Source organism: Rhinatrema bivittatum, chromosome 1 (genome assembly GCF_901001135.1).
Source record: "Rhinatrema bivittatum chromosome 1, aRhiBiv1.1, whole genome shotgun sequence".
NCBI classification, from domain to species: Eukaryota; Metazoa; Chordata; class Amphibia; order Gymnophiona; family Rhinatrematidae; genus Rhinatrema; species Rhinatrema bivittatum.
Window position 1 is genome coordinate 519,849,779 of NC_042615.1, and position 25,096 is coordinate 519,874,874.

Here is a 25,096-nt window from a genome sequence, read left to right on the forward strand (position 1 = left end):
CAGTTCATTCCTCTGCTGTATAAAAGGGCTGCAGCTTCACCTCTGGCCTTTTATTACTCCAGTCAGGGCATTAACTGCTTATTAATGTCTTATCCATTGATGATTATTACTCAAATAATAATGGGCTTGATTCATCTAAATTGAAGACTTAAAAAAAATGTACAATGAAAAGGTATTTGCAGACTTTGAATAAAAACAATCATTTCTTATGTTTAAAAGGCATCTCAGAGGCACTGTATTTCTCGGAAAAATAGCAAACACCCATTGCATGCTTTTTAGATCATCCTCTGCTAAGATTCATTACAATATCCATTTATTTATTTATTTATTTATACATTTTTATATACCAACATTAGATCAGTGATGTCACATTGGTTTACAGATAACGGAAAGGAAATAAGCGGGGGGGGGGGGGGGGGGGGTACTTATTTCTTACAATGGAACGTATTTCTTAAAATGCAACTTAATAAGACTTGAATTCTAACAAAGAAATGTAATAAACATAACCAGCATGCGAGATGGGTAACTTGGAAGCAGAAAGATATGTGTAACAATCGAATGGGGATAAGGTGCTGAAAGTTCTTGGAGAAGTCCATTAATGGCTATTAATCAAGTTTACTTAGGGAATAGCCACTGCTATTAATTGCATCAGTAGCATGGGATCTTCTTAGTGTTTGGGTAATTGCCAGGTTCTTGTGGCCTGGTTTGGCCTCTGTTGGAAACAGGATGCTGGGCTTGATGGACCCTTGGTCTGACCCAGCATGGCAGTTTCTTATGTTCTTAAGAAAGGAAGGTGGGGTGGGGGGGAATAGGATTATTGGGGGAAGGCTTGTCGCAAGAGCCAGATTTTTAAGTGTTTTTTGAAGAGCTGTGTTAAGGGTTCAGATCTTAGTTGAACTGGAAGGTTGTTCCAGAGTGAGGGGCCGGCTATGGACAGGGTGCATTCTCTTGTTGTGGATTAGGGATGTGCAGAGGGACGCCATATGTTGCATTCAGGATTCGTATTCGTCGGGGGGCAGATATGTTGCATTCGGCAAGGGAGGCCCCCGATATGTTCATGTATTAATTCTTATTCATTTCCTGGCTAAAATTGAATTAACTACAACCCCCCACCCTCCTGACTCTCCCAAGACTTACCAAAACTCCCTGGTGGTCCAGCAGGGGGTCCAGGAGCGATCTCCTGCACTCACACCCTCAACTGCGGCATTCAAAATGCCACCGATAGCCTTTGACCTTACTATGTCACAGGGGCTACCGGTGCCATTGGTCAGCCCCTGTCACATGGTAGGAGCCAAGGGCGTGAATGCAGCAGATGGCTCCCGGACCCCCTGCTGGACCACCAGAGAGTTTTGGTAAGTCTTGGGGGGGGGGTCAGAAGGGTGGGGGGTTTGTTTAAATTCGCTCCTTTAGACGGCCGAATAATTCAGCGAAGATTGGTTGTATTCGTGGGGAATCGAGATACGTTTCGCTTCCTCACAAATACAACGAAAATGGCCCTATACGTTGCGGATTACCAATATGTAGGAAACGAATGCACACCCCTATTGTGGATAGATGTGCTTCTTTCGGGGTGGGGATGTGGAGAAGACCAGTGTTGGAGGATTGGAGGTTTCGATGCGGCATGTGGTAGCGAGGGGCGTGCTTAACCAATTCAATATCCATGGCTTTCATTATCTTGTTTGATATGTCCCAACATCACTAACCTCTGGAATTCACCACAGAAAAAATAGTAAGCACCTTCTCTCCATAATATCAACTTTAAGAGCAAGAAGCCAAAACCTCTTGCCCATACTTCAGTCACCACACTCATTCATATAAATATATTTAATTGGCCAAACTCCAAAGGAATGGTCTCACATAAGTACGGCTTACAAGGGCAAACTCCATAGGAATCAAAAGAGAAACACGAAGGAATAGAGGAAAATAAAAAAAAATTTACATTTTGGGAAAAAAATGTTTTATATGAGGAATTTATCAGCAGTGCCATGCAGGAGTTAGGGAAGAGGAACAGGTATGTAAAAGGCAAAATAATGAAAGTATTTGTTTCCTTCCCTTTGTACAGTTTTTGCCTGTCCTGAAAACAGGAGTATGGCGCGTGTGGGAGGACTTTCTTTTCAGAAACAACACATCCAGTTTTCTACAATCCTGAGGCTTCATTCTGTATTACACTCCTCCTAAGATTACACACACACACACATAGATAGATATGTGTTTAGAGAGAGAGGGATTGTACACTACACAGTACACAATCAGCTATCCAAAGGGAACGTGAAAAGGAGTAGTCAATGTAAATAGGACATGAGGACCATTACCAAGCTCAGATTCCACTGAAGAAGTGTTCTGTGTCATAAAAAAGAAAAAAGCCAAAACGAGAATCTCTCAGTTGAAAAATCAAAACAAAAATATGGAGCAGCTAAAATTATTCCAAAATGGGTTGATTATATTAAAAAAAAAAAAAGCACTTAAATAAATAGATAATTAAAAAAGTTTTAAAAATAAAGACTTGCACTGAATGCAAGTACCAATTTTTCTTAGTAGAGTTATGAGCAACTGTTTTCTTTTATGCCATAGACATATATTTGTAGCTGACTGTTCTCTCTCATAGACAGCACAGGCATATTTTATGTACCATGTGACTGTAGGCAACCATGCCATTGGAAAGGAGTGGAGACTTTACTCCAGGTTTTCTAGACAAATCTATATGCATAAATTTGCTTTGAAAATGTGCATGTAAGTGCCCGAGTACAAACTCACCTGCACAGAGTTATACCTACTCTAACGAGGACATAACTTATGTGGGAGAACTTACCTGCATGCTTTTTAAAATAAAAAAATATGCCCATAAGTACAGACTCTGCCTCCCGGAATGCCTCTTGCCAGTTTGCATAAAAGTAGGCAGGAAACTGAGCCTTGATCTATTTTAGTTCAACCATTTATGTGTAGTAATAGCTCTGAAATTTCAGCCCTAAATTTCTACAGATTTGTCAAATATTTTCTGCAACTCTGTTATAAAAGAAGTTCATGGTGTTTAAGCAGCAACTCTAGATGGATTATCCAGAATATTAATCTGCCTGTTTATTGGTTCTATCACTGAATTATTTAGAGGGAATTTCCAGCTGTGCACTTCTGTGCAAAGTCTGCAGATATTTTCTTAGCTATAGGTTTTGCACCAAATTTTGATGGGCGGACACACACACACACACACATGGACATTCCCTTTTAAACTTGCAAAGGGTATGAAATGCCTGCAGACTTTTGCATCTTCTTTTTTGTGCAGGTAGATGTTGCATGGAAAATAACCATGCAAAGATTTTAAAATGCAATCTCTGCACATTATTTACCAAATCGTGCCAAAACCTGCCCCCCCCCCCCCCCCCCCGGAATGCCTCCTCCAAATGTGGCTGAAAGTACATGGGCTGTAGAACACCACATGAACCTTCAGGGGGGAATTGACAAAGAGCAATTTTCAGACAACCAACTTCCATGGGTAAATCACAATTTACTTTTCAGTATAATAGTTTTGATAATCCCCACCTCATGTTATTCCATTGCCTCTCCTAAATTTGGACTGCCATGTTTTTTTAATTTTGTTTACATTGTACATATTTTTTAAGAGTGCAACTTTCATGATAGCCATACCCCATGTGCTTAAAAATGTCCTTGGCACATTTAAACTTTTTATGCTGCAAAAATTACTTTACATGTACTGGTGGGATGTCCACGGGGGGAGGCTATGATAAGAATCAGTACAGCAGCTCCATAATTTATTTTGATTCATAATGGTGGGTATGGATAAGTAGAAAAACATTTAAACATTAATATCTGCCTAAGAATGCAATAACAATCAAAACAAGAAGGGGGATCTTATAATTTGGTCAGTGCTTGAAGCCAATAGAATTATGTAAAAAAAAAAAAAAGTTACAGGCTGATTCAATAAACTCCACGGGAGAGCCGGCGCTTCGAGGCGAGCACCCGCTCTCCTGGGCGCGCGATTCTTTATTTAAATTAGGGCCCGCGCTAATAAGGAGGCGGCGGCTGTCAGTGGATCTGACAACCGACGCTTAATTTTACCGGTGTCAGTTGTAGATCCCGCTGACAGCCACGGGTTCGGAAAACAGACACCAGCAAAATTGAGCATCCGTTTTCCAACCCGCGGGCAGATTTCTTTTTCTTTTTTTTTTTTTTCTTTTACGTTTTTTAAATTTTTTTTAACTTTTGGGACCTCAGACTTAATATTGCCATGATATTAAGTCAGAGAGTGTACAGAAAAGCATTTTTTTCTGCTTTTCTGTACACCTTTCCCGGTGTTGTCCCTGATTAACGCCTGCCTTTGGGCAGGAGTTAATTTCTGAGAATAAAATGTGCAGCTTGGCCGCACATTTTACTCTCAGTATCCTGCGGGCATAACCAATAGGCTCATCAACATGCATTTGCATGTGATGAGCGCTATTAGTTTCAGGGGGGTTGGCCACGCATTTTCCACAGTAAAACGCACAGTCAAACAGGGCTAAACAGTGCGCTCAGCTGAGTGCACCTTTCACTATCGGCCTGTTAATAGGTTGAGGGTCCCGTCTGCTGAAATTCTAACCATTGTCAGATGAATGCCACCATTAACCTCCATCAACTTTAAGGACTGCAAATGGACACAAGGGAGGTAGGAAGTGAAATAATAAAGAGCAGAGCTTCCAACTAACCCCAAGTCATGTATGTCAATATGAGTCAGTTCTTCTCGAAGTATTTTTATTGGCAAACAAGAATGTTTAGAGAAGGGCGACGTGAAGACTGAGGCTAGTTTAAAGAGTTACTCATGACTGGGTGGACTGGGGGAGGGAGAGGAATTTGGCAGCTGTGAAACAGGTATTGATTCTCTTTTACTATCTTTGTTGTATAGGTTAACATGTTGCCCATCCAGGTGTTGTAAAGTTGCTTGTAACATTTTTAAAGCAAACCTTTCCAGACTCGGAAGGTGAACAGATGACTCCATTAACACCGGTACATTCTTTAACAGCCTTGTTTTATTTTTAACACCCATTCCAGAATACTGTGAGATTTGTTGCCCTGCATTTCCTGTTCAGATCAGAGAATTTCAAACCATGAAATGCAAAGACAGTAGAAGTCCATAACTGGAGGAAAAAGTCCCGAGATTCATGGAGTCATCTGGCCGTACTGAACACAGTAGAACACCTGCGAGGGCCACCTTGCTTATCACGAAGCCTTCAGATTTGGCTCTCTGCATAGCATCAAGTATACCCTTGGCATGAAAGCTGCTTGTAAAGAATCTTGGAGTGCACGTCTTTTCAGAAATCTTAAACAGTTAAGGTTAATGCAGGAAATAACGAGAAACCCCCTTTGTTACAGAGAATTTGGTCAACTGGCAGTGGAGCTCCTGGACCAGTCGTACAAGCAAGACGAGCAGCTGGCCATGAAGCTGCTCACCTACGAGCTGAAGAACTGGAGCAACGCCACGTGTCTGCAGCTGGCTGTAGCAGCCAAGCACCGAGACTTCATTGCTCACACCTGCAGCCAAATGCTCCTAACAGACATGTGGATGGGCCGGCTCCGGATGCGGAAAAATTCAGGTCTTAAGGTTAGCATTTCTTAAATAAATCAGCAGCAATGTCTTCTTTCTTTCTTTTTATTGTGTCACAAATGTGATTAACAGTAGCAAAGGAAATCACCATACGCCATGCTGCACACCCACACGACTTAATACAAATACAAGCATTGTCCATGGATACAAAGGGACTACTAAATTGCAATGTAATGATTGCTACGCATACATTTCCAAGAAATGCCATTAAGAAACAAAAGGAAACCATTTTTCTCTAATCTTCCTGAGGCATATCTATTTAAGCTTCCATTTATTTAAGCAGGATGGTAACATACTTATTGGAAATCTGTGTGAGCATCTCATGTTTGAACACAGCCTAATCAATGTCTGGAGGGAAAGTGATAAAAACTAGGGACAAGGTCAGACTGCTGCCTTTTCACAAATAAATGAAGTAAACAATAAGAAATCAAGATCTCTTGAAGCCTGAGCCAAAAAAACAGAAGCATAAACCAGCCAGTGCAATAGTCAAGGTAACACGGTCAACATTTTAACTTTTCATCTATCTGATACTCCTTGCAGGTTTCAGGTTCCATTTTCATGTATTTTAGATATTTCAGTGTATTTTAGCAGATAATTGAAAGAAAAAGGCCCTAGTAGCATAACCGCGCAATTGATTTAGAAATCATTGCAATTTTCATGATTTTCTTTAAGTTTAGAGGATAATTTGCACAGGGTCTTTGCAGATAAACTAGCACTTTATCCAAAGAAATGGTGCTTTAATACATTGTGCAACTGATATGCATATAAAATTTCACACATGCACACTCTGGACCTGATTTTCAAAAGCATTTACCTACATAAAACCCCATATTATGCATGTACATTAGTTTTTTGGAAAATTGCCCTGGGAGTTGTGCACATAAAAGCACCCAGGGGATTCCTTGCATACTTTTACATGCTCTGGGGGACAGAGTTGGAATGGGGATACAATTTACATGCATACTTTCGATTTTCAAAAGTATTTGCATAATTCTGCACCTGCTAATATGCAGGTGAAAATGTGTGTATGTATGCGGCACTGTGCTTTGCATGTGCATGTTACTTTTCAAAGTGGTTATATGTGTATAAGTCCACTATGAAAATTTGGGTTAAGGTCTGCATGAACTTTATCCATGTAGATTTTAAAAGGGCCGTGCATACAAATATAGGTGCTATTTTATAATATAGAGGTTATAAAATGTTCTTCGTGAACATTAGTTTACTACAACAGCTATGAGCCGATACAGTACGGACGCGTAAGAAAAAGTGCGGCAGTGCCGGGCGCCCGCTCGTTTGACATGCGCACATTTTGGTTCACAAGCCGCTCGATTCAGTATTCAAATTAGACGCAAATGCAAGCCACGACAAACGAGCGTCCAAAGCGCGTCAATGAAGCGGTAGGTGTTCGCAATCCATTTTACTGTATAGAGCGGTATACAGCGCCTATACAGTATCCAGGGTGCGCTGGTACCTGTCATTTCAAATGTCATTTCAAATGTCATTCCACCAGGTAAGTGGATGGTTCTTTTCTACAGACCCCACATGGACACCGGGGCCACTGCCCTGAGCATCCGGACGTCCTCTTGTTCGGAAGCCACCCCCAACCTTCCACGTCCGGATGCCCGGCCGGACGTCCAAGGTCGGGGCTTCCGTTCATGGACCTTCCCTCCTGTATCCGAGCGTCCATGATCAGAGGCCCCGCTGCCTTCCAACGTCCATGGCCGCTGCCTTGAGCGCCCGGCCGGACATCCAAGGTCGTGGCTTCCGTTCATGGACCTTCCCGCCTGTATCCGGGCATCCATGATTTTCATAGAGGAACAAGATTGCCCGTGAGCTCAGCCAGTAGGTTCGGACATCTCGCTCACACATGCCAAACAGAGTTGTCCGTCTGCGAATGAAACGTCCTGGCCTGCCAATGGCCTGCTGATGGACTGGCCAGCCGATGGCACGGTGCTCTGCCTGCATGGAATACAACAGAGGCAAACACAAGAAATTCAAATCAATTGATGAACACATATAAACCGTTTAACAGCACATACATGCATATGCAACACTGTGGATTCTCGGGTGCACATAGATTTACTTGCAGGGCTAATAGAAAAAGTTTCCCAGTATATACATGGATATGTCACACTGTGGATTCACTGGTGTACATAGTTTTTCTAGCAGCACATATAAATTAACAGTACATACATGGATCTGCAACACTGGATTCTCAAGTTTGTATTCTGAAATGAGCTATGCGTTCTTAAGCTTTTACTATTCATAAATGAGCTATGCGTTCTTATTTAAGCGTTTACTACAATCAGCAGCCTCAGGGATGCCTAATTCTAGACGCAGGAGGAATGCTCTGTATAGGCGTCCGTATAAGCGTTCGCTGTCCCTTCCCCCCCCCCCCCCCCCCGAGCCTCAGGACGCCTAGCGGAAGCCGGATGAAGGCCTGGCGTGGCTCCCATCTCTCCAGCGTCCGTAGAGGCGCCCATGTCCGGAGCCTCAGAGACACCCAGAAATGGATGGTACAGTTGAACCCTGGCCTGGCGCGGCTCCCATCTCTTCGGCGTCCGTCGAGGCATCCATGTCTGGAGCCTCAGAGACGCCCAGAGATGGATGGTACAGTTGAACCCAAAAAGAACACATACCTCCTCCGGTCTTGCTGCTGGATTCTCCGGTCTTGCTGCTGGATTCTCCGGTTGGCTGGATTCTCCTTGCTGCTGGGCTCCCCTGTTGGCCTCTCCAATCTGCCGAGCATTTCGAGCATTTCTCATTCTGCTTCTCAACCGAATGAAAAATATTGCCACAGCCAATATATGCATGTTGTCCATGGTGCTGTCCGGTACAAAGCTGACTGAACACCACACTAACACCAGGGTCAGGTTAGGCGGTCAATATTGAGGTTAAAGACGTGGTAAATAAGCTAGTTAAAAAGGCGATAATTTGGGCGCACGACACGTTACTGTATCAGGAGGAATAGCTAATCCGATCATTAACATATCATATACAGGCGGCGGGCGGTAATGGATATGCATCTTTTTCAGCAAGCACTAAAGACGTCTAAAAGCCAATACTGAATCGAGCGTCCAACTTACACGCCTAAAATGTGCATCAAAAGCGTGCAACGCAGCCGTGCTTTACTGTATCTGCCTGCTAGTTAGGTGCAGGAGTCTGTGTGAGAGAGGGAGAGAGACTATTTATAGAGCTCAGTCTGATACTCTATATATGGACCATTGTAAAGGAGCACTTTGATTCGGGGTGAGTTTTTGGGAGATGGGTTGGGGTTAGGGGGAGTGCTGTTACAGACACATTCAGAAGTATCCATTATAAAATTGACATAATTAAAGAATTTTTGACCTTATAAGTGATGAAAATTCTAACAAGAGGAGATGATTTGTACACTGCAGTGTCTGCTAGCTACATTGTACAAATCAACTCCTTTTCATCACTTATAAAGTCAAAAATCAGCATTTATCCAGGTAACTTAAGGCGTGCTCAGCAGAGTGCACAATTTTACCTGCAGTTAAAAAATTTGTGAACAAATGTTACTCCTGATGCACAAAGGAGTTGGCACACAAAAAAAACTGAGCATTCTTTGTCCACAAAAGGAAACATCTTTGAATGGAAAATATTTATAAAGAACCAGATCCTTATCCTGTTCTAAAGCAAAAGAAGCTAGCAAAGTGGCTTCAACAGGAATATTTTCAATTGAGGTTTCTAAAAATGTAGGGACCCCAGGACTCTATAAAATATCTCTCTCTCCTTCCCTAGTAGTAAGAATTTTTTTCCCTGGAACAGGTAATACATCTTAGAAAGAACTGGCACTTTATTTTCTGGAAAAGATAACACTTCACACACACATTTTTTAAATAATTCCCACGGAGACAGCAATCTTGAAACTGGAAAGTTCAAAAAATGCAAATTGTGAGATCGCGGAATATTTTCTAAATTTTCAAGGTGAATATGAATAGTAAAGTTATCTTTAATAAAAGAGGATCAAGACGCTTGAGCCAGTGTTACTAGAAAAACAAGTGCCTGGACAGTTCCTTCCATTACATGAATTCTTGTTTCTTGCTCTTCCATCTTTCATCTTCTGATGAAACTCTATGGTTTTGGGAAACAGAGAGGGCCTGATTTTTCTCAAGTTTTGCATCCAGTCTCCTCCACGCATCCAATAAAGTAACCTCAGTAGTCTCCTCAGTCTTTTCTGTCATTCCACTTATAAGGGCTATAACTGAAGGAAAAGGGGAACCCCACTAGATTAACAGGAAAATCCTTCAAATTTAGAGCAGATGATTTCATGTGGCTCTCCGCATGGGTTGAACCTACAGCCTGCTCAGAATGTATGGGAATCAGTGCTGCTTCTTCAAGATTCAAGATTATCATATACTATTGGGACTTCCCCAGATCGGGAAGCCGCAGGGTTGAGATGGTGGCTGGTTTGCATCACACAAGGAACTCTCACAAAACTTCCAGATCTTCCCTGATGTTTCAGAGGCAACATAGGCTTGTAGGAAACATGTTATTTCTTTAAAATAGAGAGCATTGGCTATTGGAGCTTCTTTCTTCCTTAAGTTCCGATGTACAGTAAGTGCTTGGTCACATGTCAGAATAATACATTTATTTTTTTAGATCCACTTTATTTTGGATTGTTTCCTAATTGATAAGGCAATGGGATCTAATGAGAGGGGTTAACAACCTTATGTAAGTTTAAGATTCTGATTTAGAAGTTTATAGCTCAAGTTCTCTACTTTGTTATTTCTGTATTTTGAGTATTGCTTTTCGTATTCTCCCTCTTTCCTTTTAATGTGGACTGGTAAATATATCTCTTCTTGTTTTTTGTGTTTATAAATATTTCTTTTGGTATTTCCATTAATTCTTAATTTGTGCACATAAAGCATATTTCTTGTGGTGGTTTACATGCGCAATGTTTTCTGTGTTGAAAGCATTTTATGCACATAGAAGTCTTTTATGTGCACAAAACATGATTTTGGTGCATATAAATCATGTTCTGAGAGATTCCCTTGCTTCTCCAAGTTAAAAAGTGTGTGCAGCCTGTGCTGAGTGCACATTTTTAACTCCAATTAGTGCGGACATTTTCCAGTTAGTACACTCGGTCACACTTCCAGGACAGTTTTGGCAGAGGCTGTGCTGGACACTGCCGAGAGCAGGTAAGATCGGACCTTCTCCCAGTGAGACTTTTACAGGTTTGAGGGGATGGAGGGGAGGCTCTGGGGGAGTGTGGGTTTCAAGGAGTCTTTATCAGGATGGTGGGAGGGCCTGCCACAATTCTTTTAAATCCAAGAGGAGAGGGGAAGAACGGAACCGAGAAAGGAGAATTTTATCTGTATAGGAGGCAATGTGGGCGTGGGGGTTTAAAGGCCGCTATGGCCTCTTTAACATTTGTTGATGGGGGGATGGAAGGAAATAGGGTCACAGGACCCTGTATTTGGGTTTGTTTGTTTTGTTTTTTTAAACTTTCTTGGTGCTACACTTACCCAGATATCTTTTAAAGATATTCAGATCAGTAGCAAGTTATCCAGCCACACAAGGCCAAATAACTTAAAAACCTAAACAGCTATATTCAAACATAACTGTTTAGGATTTTAAGTTATCCAGCTACATGCAGCTGGATAACTTTAAGCAAGAATATTCAGTGGGATGTTTATCACGGTAAATAATACGGGACAAGTTATCCTGTTAAGGTTAGCCAGATAACTTGTCCACTAAACAGCTTACTCAATATTGGCCTCAAGATTTCAAAACAGATGACAAATAGAATGACATCCAATAATTAAAAACTCATAAAAAAATATTAAAATGTTCCAACCTCCAAAAGAAATATTGAAAAATATCAAATAACACACAATAATTAAAAGTAACAAGGATATAAAATCAACCACTCTCCATCCCTGGGAACTTTTGATTTCCAGATACCCTGAACTTGTCGGGGATTAGTTGGTGGGGTAGGGAGTGAGAATTCTTGCACAGATACTTCTCCTTTCTCTCTCATATACCATACACATACACATTTGTTCTCTCGCAGACACACAAACACAGTCACACACATATACACAGGCTCTCCCACACATGCACGCTCAAACATATACACACAGACACACACACATATATACGCTTTCTCACTTACACACACATACACTTATGCTCTTTTACTCTCACATCCTCTTTCATTCACATATAAATAATCTTATTGACTTATACAGCCCCCCCACACATTCACACACACAGTTTCCTTCTTTCACCTATACACACCCTCACATAGACTGCCTCCCTCTCTCCTTTCACTCACATACGCACTCTTGCTCCCTCATACACACACATAATGCCTCTAACTCGCAGACACCGTCATACAATTTCCCTCGCTCTCTCAATCACGTACACACTCTCTTATAGACTCCTTCTCTCTCACACACTCTCTGTCTCTTCAACACACACACACACAAAGAGGCTTCCTCACACACACACAAGTGCACCCTCACATACAAGCACACACACCCCATTCTAATTTGTCACTCACATACCCTAACAGGATCTCTTGGTCTCTCATTCTGGGCCTCCTCTTCTTTCTTTTGCAGGTGGTATGGGTTCTGCCCCAGCTGTCCCCAGACTCTCCCTTCTATATCTTCAGTCTCTCCCAGGCCTCTCTCCTCTGTCTTCTGCCACAGACAGGAATGGGCTCCACCTGTGACCATGCAGGGCCCGTCCTTTAATCTTTGGCCGTGAGAAAGAGGGGCTCTGCCCATGGTTCTCCCAGGCCTCTTTCTGTTTTCTGCCATTGGTGGGATAGGCTCTGCCTTCAGCACTGCCAGGATTAATCTTCAGCCGTGAGTGGGATGGGCTCCACTTGCGGACTCTGTCGGCCTGTCTCCTAATCTCGGCTGCGAGTCTGATGGCCACCACTTACAGCCCACCAGGCCTATCTTCGGCTGCAAGCAGGATGGACTCCACTCATGGCCCCACCAAGTGTCACGTAATCATCTGATATAAGCATGATGGGCTCCACTCGCAGCCCCAGGTGGCTCCTTTTTGCCCACCCCCCTGATGTTTTGCTCTCTAAGCAATCACCTAGTTCATCTAATGGAATGCCGGGCCTATATGCGCTGAATTTCAATGCACAGTTTTAACCCACACCTTATTATATTGGGCTCTTAGCCAGATAACTAACCCTGCCTGGAATGGTCCTGTCCCGCCCTGGATGTATCCATCTTACTTTTTAACTGAATAAAAAGTTAGAGAGCAGGATATTTAGATCCCAGCATATCAAGCTGTGATGTTTTGTCACAGAAGGGTTCTTACTATCACTGGGGGCTGGCCCCATGATAGTGCCCCCCCCCCTCCCCGAAAAATATTGTGGCTGTATGGTACATTGTTTTGTCTTTCGGCAAAACACCGAGGGACAAAACAATGCGGCAGTGGCCTTTTTGGCACAATGGTGGCTCCAACCTCAAGGAAACACCATTGCCTTAAAAGGCTGACTGCTTAAAAAAATGTGGCAGAAAATAGAAAAAGTTGAGCGGGGCTCCAAGCTGACCCCCTGTTCAGCCTGGGGCCCATCACAGGATCCTTTCCCACTTTTTAAGGTTTAGGGTGTGGGAGGAGGATGGGGAGTGAGTGCCATTGAAGGCCAATGCCTTTTTGGTACATTTGGAGGATGGAAGTGGGGAGGTATTAGGGAGGTTGTTGCGCTTGGCGAGCACGAATCCATCCTGTGGCCTGCTGCGCTTACCTCCACCCTGTGCCCGTTCTGGCAGTCTCCTCATAGCGCAACAGATCCTTCCAGCCGAGATGTGGCTGCCTGCCACTGCACAGCTGAGCTGATGCCAATGCTGCTGCAGGTCCTGTTGCAGAGCCTTCCTAGGCATGAGCACGTTCAACTTGCCAGGATTTAAAGGACCTGCAGCGGGAATTCCATTGCAGTGCCCTCTGGTGACATCATGGGGAATCCTGTACAAAGAGCCTGCCTGGACACCCCTCCAACGTTTCAGCATTAAGTCGACACTGTTGGAGAAGTACTTTGCCTCTGCATTCCTGACTCCTGGTTCCTGAGCCTTGCTTCCTGGTTCCTGCTTCTGCTGTGTGTCCTGTTCCTTAGCAGACTGGTTTGACTTCTGAGTTCTTATCGTCATGGTCAGTCTTCCCTTCATCTCTCCTCAGCGTCTCATCTTGCTCCTGTGGTTTCTCATCCTCCCTCCTCCTCTTCATTCCTATTCCCATCGGATTGGACTTCTGGCTTTGACCTCAGATTGGACTTCTGGCTTTGACTTGGATTGGACTTCTGGCTTGACCTTGGATTGGACCTCGATGCTGCTTGACCTCCTCCTGCCCCTGACTACTGCCTGCTTACTGTTACTGCTCGAAATCTGCCTGCCTTGATCACTGCCCAAACCATGAGATTGAGTGAATTCCACCCACCACTGACCACAGCCTGAATCTGTCTCCGTTGACTGCCACCTGTCCCAACTGCTGCTCATACCGACTCCACTTCTTCACCATGCTGGCCTGCAACATCTTCTACATGACTGATCTTCACCTCCACAGAGGCCCGCACCTAAGTCCAGATGGGCCTGGTACCCAAGGGCTCAACCTAAGGGGAAGGAGGGCTGATACTGGTGAAGCTCCATTTGGGCCTCTGCTCCAGCCAGCCAATGGTGGAGACCTGCCCAGGGCTCCTCCCTGTGAGTTGTGTGGACTCCACCTTGGCCCAAGGATCTACTTCTGCGACAGATTGCCAAGACCATGGACCCGCGTATACCTCGGGCTTTCAGGCCATTCTGTGCCTAGCACAGAAGATCCTGAAGCAGCAGTTTCTTGAGCTCCTGGTGAGCTCCATGAAGCAACTCAGCACCCACCTGGATGCAACGGCATTATCAGCCACCTCCTCGCCTCCTGCTGTTGTTGCAGCACCCCCAGCTGTACTTACTTCTCCCATGATTCAGCTACTGGCACCACCCCAGTATCCTGGGGACCCAAAACTATGCCAAGAGTTCTTGAACCAATGTTTCCTGCACTTCATTTTCATTTTCATTTTTCATTTTTATTAAAATTTGTTGATCGCCTTTCACAAAAGGTCAAAGCGATTCACAGTAAAAACATACACAAAATAATTGTAGAATTTACCACATAATAAACATAACATGGATTTCATGTAAACAAACACTGATCAATATCTGCAAATATTATTCACATTCAATATTTCATGTAAACAATAATTGAGAACATTTATCAATATCTGCAAGTATTACTCATATTCAATGTCACAAAAATCAAAGTTTGCTCTTTAAACACTGATCACTGACTTCTAAAAGAAGAAGTATTTAATTCAGAATGCATACATTTATATTTAACATGCATCAAAAGCACGATGGAGCAAAAATTCTTTCAAAGATCGCCTAAATCTCTCTCCAGCCGGCACTGTTCCCCAATGACTCTGTCAAGACAAACTTTGTGCTCTCCCTGCTGAATAGTAAGGCCTTGGCCATGGTCTGGACCATGGCTACCGAACTAAACTGGGGGGAAGACAACCTCCATAGTATATTCTAGGGATGTGAATCGTTTTTTGACGATTTAAAATATCGTCCGATATATTTTAAATCGTCAAAAATCGTTAGGGCCACGATACAATACCAATTCCCCCGATTTATCATCAAAAAAATCATAAATCGGGGGAAGGGGGGAGGGCAGGAAAACCGGCACACTAAAACCCCCTAAAACCCACCCCCAACCCTTTAAATTAAATCCCCCACCCTCCCGAACCCCCCCCCCAAATGCCTTAAATTACCTGGGGGTCCAGCGGCACACTAAAACACCCTAAAACCCACCCCCGGCACACTAAAACCTCCTAAAACCCACCCCGACCCTTTAAATTAAATCCCCCCCCCCAAATGCCTTAAATTACCTGGGGGTCCGTAGCGGCGGTCTGTAGCTTAAATTACCCCCGGGTCCGTAGCTAAATCGGGGGAAGGGGGAGAGCAGGAAATCCGGCACACTAAATCATGGTGTCTTCAGCCGGCGCCATTTTGCTAAATGGCTGCCACAAAATGGCGGCGGCCATAGACCAATACGATTCGATGCAGGAGGTCGCTCCGGACCCCCGCTGGACTTTTGGCAAGTCTTGTGGGGGTCAGGAGGCCCCCCCAAGCTGGCCAAAAGTTCCTGGGGGTCCAGCGGGGGCCCTGGAGCGATCTCCTGCCGCGAATCGTTTCCGTACGGAAAATGGCGCCGGCAGGAGATCGACTGCAGGAGGTCGTTCAGCGAGGGTTCCGGAACCCCCCTGAACAACCTCCTGTAGTCGATCTCCTGTAGTCGATCTCCTGCTGGTGCCTGTAGTCCTGTAGTCGTCCTGTAGTCCTGTAGTCGATCTCCTGTAGTCGATCTCCTGTAGTCGATCCTGTAGTCGATCTCCTGCCGGCGCCATTTTCCATACGGAAAATGGCACCGGCCATACGCGTATGGCCGGCAGGAGATCGACTGCAGGAGGTCGTTCAGCGAGGGTTCCGGAACCCTCGCTGAACGACCTCCTGCAGTCGATCTCCTGCCGGTGCCATTTTCCGTACGGAAACGATTCGCGGCAGGAGATCGCTCCAGGGCCCCCGCTGGACCCCCAGGAACTTTTGGCCAGCTTGGGGGGGTCTCCTGACCCCACAAGACTTGCCAAAAGTCCAGCGGGGGTCCAGAACGACCTCCTGCGTCGAATCGTATTGGTCTATGGCCGCCGCCATTTTGCGGCGGCCATTTTGCAAAATGGCGCCGGCTGAAGACACCACGATTTAGTGTGCCGGATTTCCTGCTCTCTCCCTTCCCCAGATTTAGCTACGGACCCGGGGGTAATTTAAGCTACGGACCGCCGCTACGGACCCCCAGGTAATTTAAGGCATTTGGCGTGGGGGATTTAATTTAAAGGGTCGGGGTGGGTTTTAGTGTGCCGGGGGTGGGTTTTAGGGGGTTTTAGTGTGCCGCTGGACCCCCAGGTAATTTAAGGCATTTGGGGAGGGTGGGGGGGATTTAATTTAAAGGGTCGGGGTGGGTTTTAGGGGGTTTTAGTGTGCCGGTTCACGATTTTAACGATCTTAACGATACTCTAAACACCCAAATGGCGACGATACGATTCCCTCCCCCTCCCAGCCGAAATCGATCGTTAAGACGATCGAGGACACAATTCACATCTCTAGTATATTCATTGAGAAGCTGTCTTTGCTGCTCAAGGATGAGTTGGTCACCTGCAAGCTCTCAAAATCCCTGGATGGAATTATCGATTTAGCCAGAAAAATCAACCCTCACCTCCAGAAACAGGCCTGGGGAGCCATGCAGACCAATTGCTCCACCTGCCATGTATCATCTTGCACATGTTCACATTAAATTTCATCTGCTATTTGGATGCCCGGTCTTCCAGTCTCGCAAGGTCTTCCTGCAATTTATTACTATCCACTTTTGATTCAACTACTCTGAATAATTTTGTAACATCTGCAAATTTGATTACTTCACTCATCATTCCCTTTTCCAGATCATTTAAAAATATATCAAAAAAGCACTGATCCAAAGTACAGATCCCTGAGGCACTCAACTTTTTATTTTTCTCCACTGAGAAAACTGACCATTTAATTCTACTCTCTGTTTCCTGTCTTTTAACCAGTTTACAAACCACAAAAGTACATCACCTCCTATCCCATAACTTTTTAGTTTTCTTAGAAGCCTCTCATGAGGGACTTTGCAAATGCCTTCTGAAAATCCAAATATACTAAATCTACTAGTTTACCTTTATCAACATGTTTATTAATCCCTTAAAAAAATGTAGCAGATTTGTGAGGCAAGACTTCCCTTGGGTAAATCCATGCTGGCTGTGTCCCATTAAACCATCTAAATGCCCTGTGATTTTGTTTTTTTGAAAAGTGTCCTTGATTTTTCTTGGCACTGAAATTAGTCTCATTGGTCTATAGTTTCCCAGATCATCCCTGTAGACTTTTCTAACCAGTGGCCACCTTCCAGTCTTCAGGTACAATTGACGATTTTAATGATAGTTACAAATTACTAATAGTAAATCTGAAATTTCATTTTTTAGTTCTTTCAGAACCCTGGGGAGGTCATTATTCAAAACTAAACATTTAAATGGCTAACTTAGAGTTAAATGGTTAACTTGGAGATAGATGGATAATTTGTGAATTATATTGATAACTTGCCATTTAGACAGATAGCTTATTAGTTGTCCATCTAAATGACTTTGAATATTGACCTTGGGTTTATACCATCTGATCCAGGTGATTTGCCACTCTTCAGTTTGTCAGTCTGGCCTACCACATCCTCTAGGTTCACTGTGATTTTTGGTTCAGTTCCTATGAATCATCACCCTTGAAAACCATCTGAAGAATGGGTATCTCCCCAACATCTTCATTAGTAAACAGCGAAACAAAGAATTTATTGAGTCTTTCCATGATGGCCTTATCTTCCCTAAGTGCTCCTTTAACTCCTCCATCATCTAATGGCCAAACTGACTCCCTTAGAGGCTTTCTACTTTGGATATATTTTAAAAAGTTTTTATGATGAGTTTTTGTGTCTACAGCCAACTTCTTTTCAAATTCAATCTTAGCCTGTTTTATCAGTGTTTTACACTTAACAGTGCTTATGCTTTTTCCTATTTTCATCAGATGGATCCTTCTTCCAATTTTAGAAGGAAGTTTTTTATAGCTACAATAGTCTGTTTCACTTTACCTTTTAACCAAGCTGGCAGGCTTTTGGCCTTCCTTCCACCGTTCTTAATGCATGTGTAAGGAAAACATTTACCTGCAGAAAAAACAGATGCAAATCTCTGTGAGTTCTTTTCCTTTTGAAAACTGGTGCAAATCCCATGGGTAAATATATCTACAGAATTTGCATGTATGCAGTAAATTTTCCAAGGGGTTTAGCATGCATATATGCTATTTTATGAACACTGAGGTGTAGATTTTAAAAAAGAACACGCGTGTGTCCATGTGCGCACGCTACCCAGCGCGCACAAATGGACGCGTGATTTTATAACATGCACGCACCGGTGCATGCATGTTATAAAATCACGGGTGGCACGAGCAAGGGGGGGCAGACATAGGCCATAATCACGTGGCGACACATCGTCCGGCTTCCCCAGTTTCCTCCCAGTCCGTTCCAATTAAGGAGCGGACTAGGAGGAAACATCCCTACCCCCTACCCTAACCTTCCTTCCCCTTCCCCTATCCTATCCACACCTATCTCTATCCTAGGTCCCTCCAATTTTTTTAACTTTTTGCTCCTGCAAAGGACTTGTAGCAAGTTGTGGGCCCCGCCCATCCCCTGGACCACCCCGCCCCTTGGCTCTTGTGCGCGTAACAGGGGTTTTACACATGCGGGCCATTAAAATTCGGGCCGTGAGAGTACATGTGTATTTTCCACTTTGTGCATACTTTTTTACCTGGAAAAAAGGGGTAGGGTAGGGTTCAGAAGTATGCACTATTTTATAAGAGATATATGTATATATATTATCGATTTTATTCATACACTTTTACACCTGCTAATTGACTTGAGCAAGTGAAATAGGACTTGGCTGCAGTTTTTGGGGAGATCTGGGTGAACTGGTGGGGGATTCAGGATGAAGGGCTAGAGGGTCCAGCTGAACTGGAGAAGGACTGGGTAAACTGGTAGAGTATCAGCGAACTAGTGATTTCAAGTATGCGTTCAAGTAAGTATTTTCAATGTGGTATACAAGTATACGTTATAAAATACCTGTCATGATGTATAAATCAGGGTTATTATGCATACATGTTATATTTTTTTACGCATCTAAAGTATACATGAGTATATTTATATAACAGGTAGAGAAATTATGCATTTTCATGCATTGGGGATAAATCTTTATGCGCCCATTTATGCATGCAAATGCTATATCGTGTATAGCTTTGAAATTAGGATCCCTCTGTGTAGATTTCAAAACTGCCATCATGACCAGAGACAATACTGAACATCACCACTAACCCCTGAATTATCTTTATTGTCCTTTCTGTACTTTGTAATTCCGTTTTACTTTTATTTAATTTTAAAATGTTTTTTTTTATCTTTAGCTTCTTTAGGGTAAATTTTCAAAAGGGTGCCTGTCTTTCACTTTTCAGCCCGCATAAACCCAACTGATTTTCAAACACAAGGTTTCCCCTCCACCCTTGCATTGTCTTTGAACATGGGTCTCTTATGTTCATAAAAGAATTTGCATATGCTTAAATTGTGTTGATGATGGGAATAAAGTGTACACATTTGCAGCATGCCTAGTATGTGCATACATTTTTTTTTAAAATGTGCATGCTTAGTTCACATCCACACCCCCAAAAGGTCTTCCCCGCCCCTAAAACACCTCTTTTTAATATGGCTAAAAGCATGCACATTGTGAAAGTATACTTGGAACTTCATATAACTGGAAATTCACTTATGCAGATTCTGCCAATCTAACTGTGTAACTCCTTACAGTATATTATGTGCACAGATTCCAACTAGGCCTTTGAAACTTTCCCTCTTTATGTATTTTTATGGCAACACATAAAAATTGCCATTCTAATAAAATGTCTTGACTATGAATATATATTGATTACAGTTGGGCCCTTACTTCAGAAGAACACTTAGGGATGCTTGTTAATTAGTTTCCAACAGATATGAACATGAATGCGCACCCTTAATAACCGCTCTCTGACTTCGATTTATTTTTAGAAGTTCTGTTGTTAGATAATTTGCTGTTATCATTATTATTGCTTTAGGTAATTCTAGGACTTCTACTTCCTCCTTCAATCCTCAGCCTAGAGTTCAAGAACAAAGACGAGATGCCGTACATGTCTCAGGCCAATGAGATTGACCTGCAAGAGAAGGAGCCAGAAGACCCAGACAAGCCGATAAAGGAAAAGGAAGATGAGGACATGGAGCTGACAGTAAGAACAAATCACAGTACCCGTATCCCCCCTTGACACTGCGTTCTCTATGCATTAAAGCTATTTTATCTTCACTAATCTGCTTTACAGTCCCTCACCTTATAACTGTCTCAGGATAACAAGCATAGTTGCAGGCTCTCCGGGACCAGGTCAAGTATATATGTTATAAAAGGCAAAGTTCAACTCTCTAAGCAGTCTATTAGCTAACTTGAAGGAAGGCTTCCATTTCCTCACCACCTTTTCATTATTCACTCTCTCCCCAGCCTCTCCCCTCACATATTCACCAGTCTTTCTAATCTTTCCTCTCACATATATCCTTCTTTCCTAGCCTCTCCCCTGAAACATGCTCCTTTCTCCTGCCCTCTCCTTTTACACATCTGATTTTCCGTCTTTACACACACTCCCCTCTCTTCCTTTCCCCTCACACACATAAATGTTAGCAGAGCAGCGCACCGATCTGGCCCAGTCCTCTTGTTCAGGATCAGAGCTGGGTATGTGCATTGGGGACCCTCCATGTCCCCAGGAGAAACACTTTCTGTGAAAATGACTTAGCAGTAGCACTCTTCATTGTTGCATGCAAGGACGCTTTGCTTTGGGATTCTGGAATGGAAAATAATAAACATTATGGAGAGAATTTTCAAAGGGGTTCAGTGTGTAAGAATATCATGCATAAATAGCCTGTAAGTATGTGCGCATATTTTTTTCTTTTGTGCCTTCAATTTACTGGGAAAAAAAAACAAGACAGGCTCAGTGCATTCCTGAACTGTTTTCAGAAGTAAGCGCAGAAGTTGTTATTTTGAAAGAGATATAGACATTTCTAAACTTATTCATACATGTTTGTACCTGCTAATTGACTCACAGACGTGAAATAGGACTTGTCTATTGTCTGCAGATTTTGGATGGGAGGTCTGGGTAAACTGGTGAGGGTTGAGGTTGAAGTGCTAGAGGATCTAGCTGAACTGGAGAAGGAATGGGTGAACTGGTGGAGGTATGGGCAAGTATTTTCAGAACAGAATATGAGTATACTTTATAAAATATCTGCCTCTGTGCTTAATTCTTGATATTTATTTGTACACTATCGTGATTATTTCACACATAAAACATATGCATTGGAAATATATATGTGCACACTGAAATATATATACATGTTGCTTCAGGGCAGAAAACCATGGTATTTTATAAATACTAGGGATGTGCATTTGTTTCATCCGTTTCCTATACAAGCATGTAATATGAAACGTATGAAACGCATGAAACGAATGCACATCTAATTGGCATGTAATGGGAAACGAATTAAACGAATTAAATTAATGCACATCCCTATAAAATACTAGAATTAATTCCTGTGTGTCCCTTTATGCGCACAAATGCTGTATATTTGAAGTTGGGCTCCCTATACGTTTTGAGCCCAATATTCAGCTTCTGACTGTCCAGCAAATGTAGTTGACCAAACTTATCTGGCTAACTTTATAGAGATACTCAGTGGCATGGCTGAATATCCCCAGATAACTAAAGTTAGCCAGGTAGGTTTATCCGGCTAACTTTAGGACAACTCTTCAGCTATCCTAAAGTTATCGATGCTGTTAGCTAGATAACACTGAAAATCAGCATTTATCCAGCTAACTTAGATGAATAGCTGAATCTGCCTCGGAATGCCCCTGCCTTGCCCCAGACTTACCTAACTTTTTACATGGATAAAAAATTAACAGGTTAAATCTGTGGTTCTGAGCCAAATATTTAAATACTGCCATTTCTCCAGCTGTTACAGTTTGCTCTGTGAGTGTGGTAAAGAAACACATAGGGCTGAAATCCCCTGGCCTTTTCTCCTCTCGACAGGATCCATTCCCCCAAGACCCAAAGCGATATCCCCCAAGCTCTTCCTTCCTGGCAGGACCCACTACTTAAGAGAACACAAAAAGTGGTATACTCCAAGCTCTTCCTCTCTTAGCAGGACCCACTACTCAAGGAAACAAAAAACCCACATTCTCAAACACACTTACTCACTGAGTCAGCTTGCAATAGATACTGGGATACCAATGTTTATTATTAATGCTAAGTTATGTTTCAGAAAGCTAGCAGAATGCACAGATTTAGCAAAGGCAATAGTTGCAATGATAACAAAGTAATACAAATACTTTCTTAGGGCAGCTGAATTGCTTCTCTAGGTAAGGATTCTCTCCTGCTGTCTGTCACTCTGCCATTTCCCTCCTCCTGCCTCTGTTAGCTATACTCTTTCTATTTGCATATTTGAAACCATGTTGTGAGAAACTCAGGTGATTTTCCTAAAACATGTTCAGGCTTTCTCTTGCATTTATAATTCCCTCATCACAGAATCTGCACACTGGTGCTTATTTCTAATATTCTCACAGTTGCTGTAGTCATGTGATGTGTGTCTAGCTGAGAACCCTGTTCCATTAAGGACTGACTTCTAATTACATCCTTAGCCAGAATAGTCAGACTAAAGCTACGTAATTCCATTATACCAGCTAATTGAACTAAGCTGGACAAATGATGCTTAATATACGGACCTCTATATATATTTAATTCTATATCACTTTGATGTTTTTAAAGGAATAAAGCTGAATATTAAGTAATAAACTAAAGTAAATATGATTACATGGTTCTGTACATAACATTTGTGCTGTGTGACAAGACACAGTAGAGAGGGAGAAAGGGCAGCAGGTTAAGACTAACTAATACAGGTTATTTGCAGATAGGTAATCCTTACAGCCCTTTCCCTTCCCAAGCAGATCAAGTGACACAGGCCAAGTGACACAACTAAGGAATGTTAACCTCTTGTTGTTTGGTTTGGGGAATGACATTTGCTATCAGTCCTCCAACAGTCCTTCTTGATGGCTGAATTCCATCCTCTTGGTGATATCACTGTGGTGGTCTCTGATGGATCGCAATTGACCATGCTGTGTCCTCATGGAGAAAGACTTTCCTTTTTCATGCTGCTATCCTCCATTCCTCAATCTCACTTCTGGGTGGTCTTTTGACATCCTCTCAAGCTAAAGTTTCTGGTGTTTCTTGGTGTTTCTTGCATTCTGTTCGAGAGCCGGCAAGCTAGTATGCCCTTTGTTGTCCAGGTTGACCTTTGTGGTAGGGTTTATCTTCAGGTTCTGCCCCTTGGCATCATTTTGACTGTCGGAAAGTCTTCTCGTCCTTCACCTCAAATGGTTGCTCTGCAATCTCATCTGCAGTCTCATTGCATTGGTAGCAATACCCAGTAGTTCTGGAATTCCACCTTAGTTTACATCAGTGGTGATACCTGAATTCTCTGTGGATTCATCTTGGAAGCCATCTGGTCAGGACTTATTGGAGTCATGATGTCCAGAGAAGATGCCTTGTCAATGTGCACACTCCAGATTATTGTGACAGCTTCTATTCTGGGAAGCAAAAAGATTTGCATTTAGAAACTACAAGGGATCCCAGATAAACACGGAAGGAAATTAATAAAACTGAGAAAATCAGGAAAGGTTGTCAGGATGGCAAAGGCAATGGCAAAAGAAAAGATAACTAAGGAGGTAAAGGAAGGTGACAAGACTTTATTCAGATATATCAGAGAAAGGAGAAAGAGAGCAAAATGGGACTATAAGAGCAAAAGCAGAAAAGGAAGACTGCAGAGGATAACAGTAAGAAGGAAGAAACTTGCTAAACAAAACTTCAGTATTTACTGAAGAATGAAATGGAAAAAGATTGCCTATTGTTAGCAGGGGAAGATGCCACACTGTATACAGAAAGAGGGGGGTTTTTTGGAACTAGGAGAACCAAAAATGGATTAAGCTTTGGGGCCAGATGGGATGCATCCTAGCTCCTGGAAAGTCTACTTGAAGGATCTGCTCAATTGATCTTTGGAGACAGGAGTTCTTCGGCAGACCGGAGAAGGGAAGAAAATGTCCCTCTTCATAAAAGTGGTAACAGGGTTGGAAAGTACAGACTGGTTAATGTGATCCTAGTAGTGAGAAAATTAATGGAGATTCTACTGAACGAAAGACTAGTGAAGTATAAGGATGTGCAGAGGAAAAAATTTGGTTTGGATCATTCATTCGTTTTGTAGGGCACCTCCATTCATTTCATTGGTTTCAAATCAATTTTCATTGTATTTGTTCATTTGTTTGCTATAATAGTCAATGGGGGAAGCAATGCAGCCTATATTGGGCTCCCAAATTGAGATTTTCTGATCATTTCTAATGATATTTGTGGGCAGATATCAACAGAAGGATGAATGCATGCCAACACTATATTAATTTTGGCACCAAAAGAAGCATGAAGAGACTAAGACATCATAAAGGTACAAAGGGGAACCAGCAGTGTCAGGAATTCTCTAAGGCACCATCAGAGAAGCAAAGAAGTGGCAAGAGTGGGAAGAATATCCCAAGGTTTCAAAAGAGGGCACTATCGACAGTGGCATGAATCCTTGAAAACAGCATAAGAGGCAAAGTGGCACCAAGAGTGGCATCAATATCTAAAGGCACCATGAAAGGGGAATGAAGCCAAAAGGTTGGCAGGCATAACTCCAAGGCTTCAATAAAGAGACAAAGCAGCGCAAAGAGTGGCATCAAAGCACCTTGAGAGATACAAA

General features: G+C 42.8%; 1 protein-coding gene across 1 annotated transcript in view; it reads left to right on the forward strand.

The window, feature by feature from the left end:
* Positions 1-25,096, forward strand: part of TRPM3 (transient receptor potential cation channel subfamily M member 3) — a 466,889-nt gene that overhangs the window by 351,548 nt on the left and 90,245 nt on the right. Inside the window, exons 16-17 of the mRNA XM_029615931.1 lie at positions 5,359-5,587; positions 20,344-20,511. Coding sequence (XP_029471791.1) covers positions 5,359-5,587; positions 20,344-20,511 — 397 coding nt within the window. The remainder of the gene's footprint in view (positions 1-5,358; positions 5,588-20,343; positions 20,512-25,096) is intronic.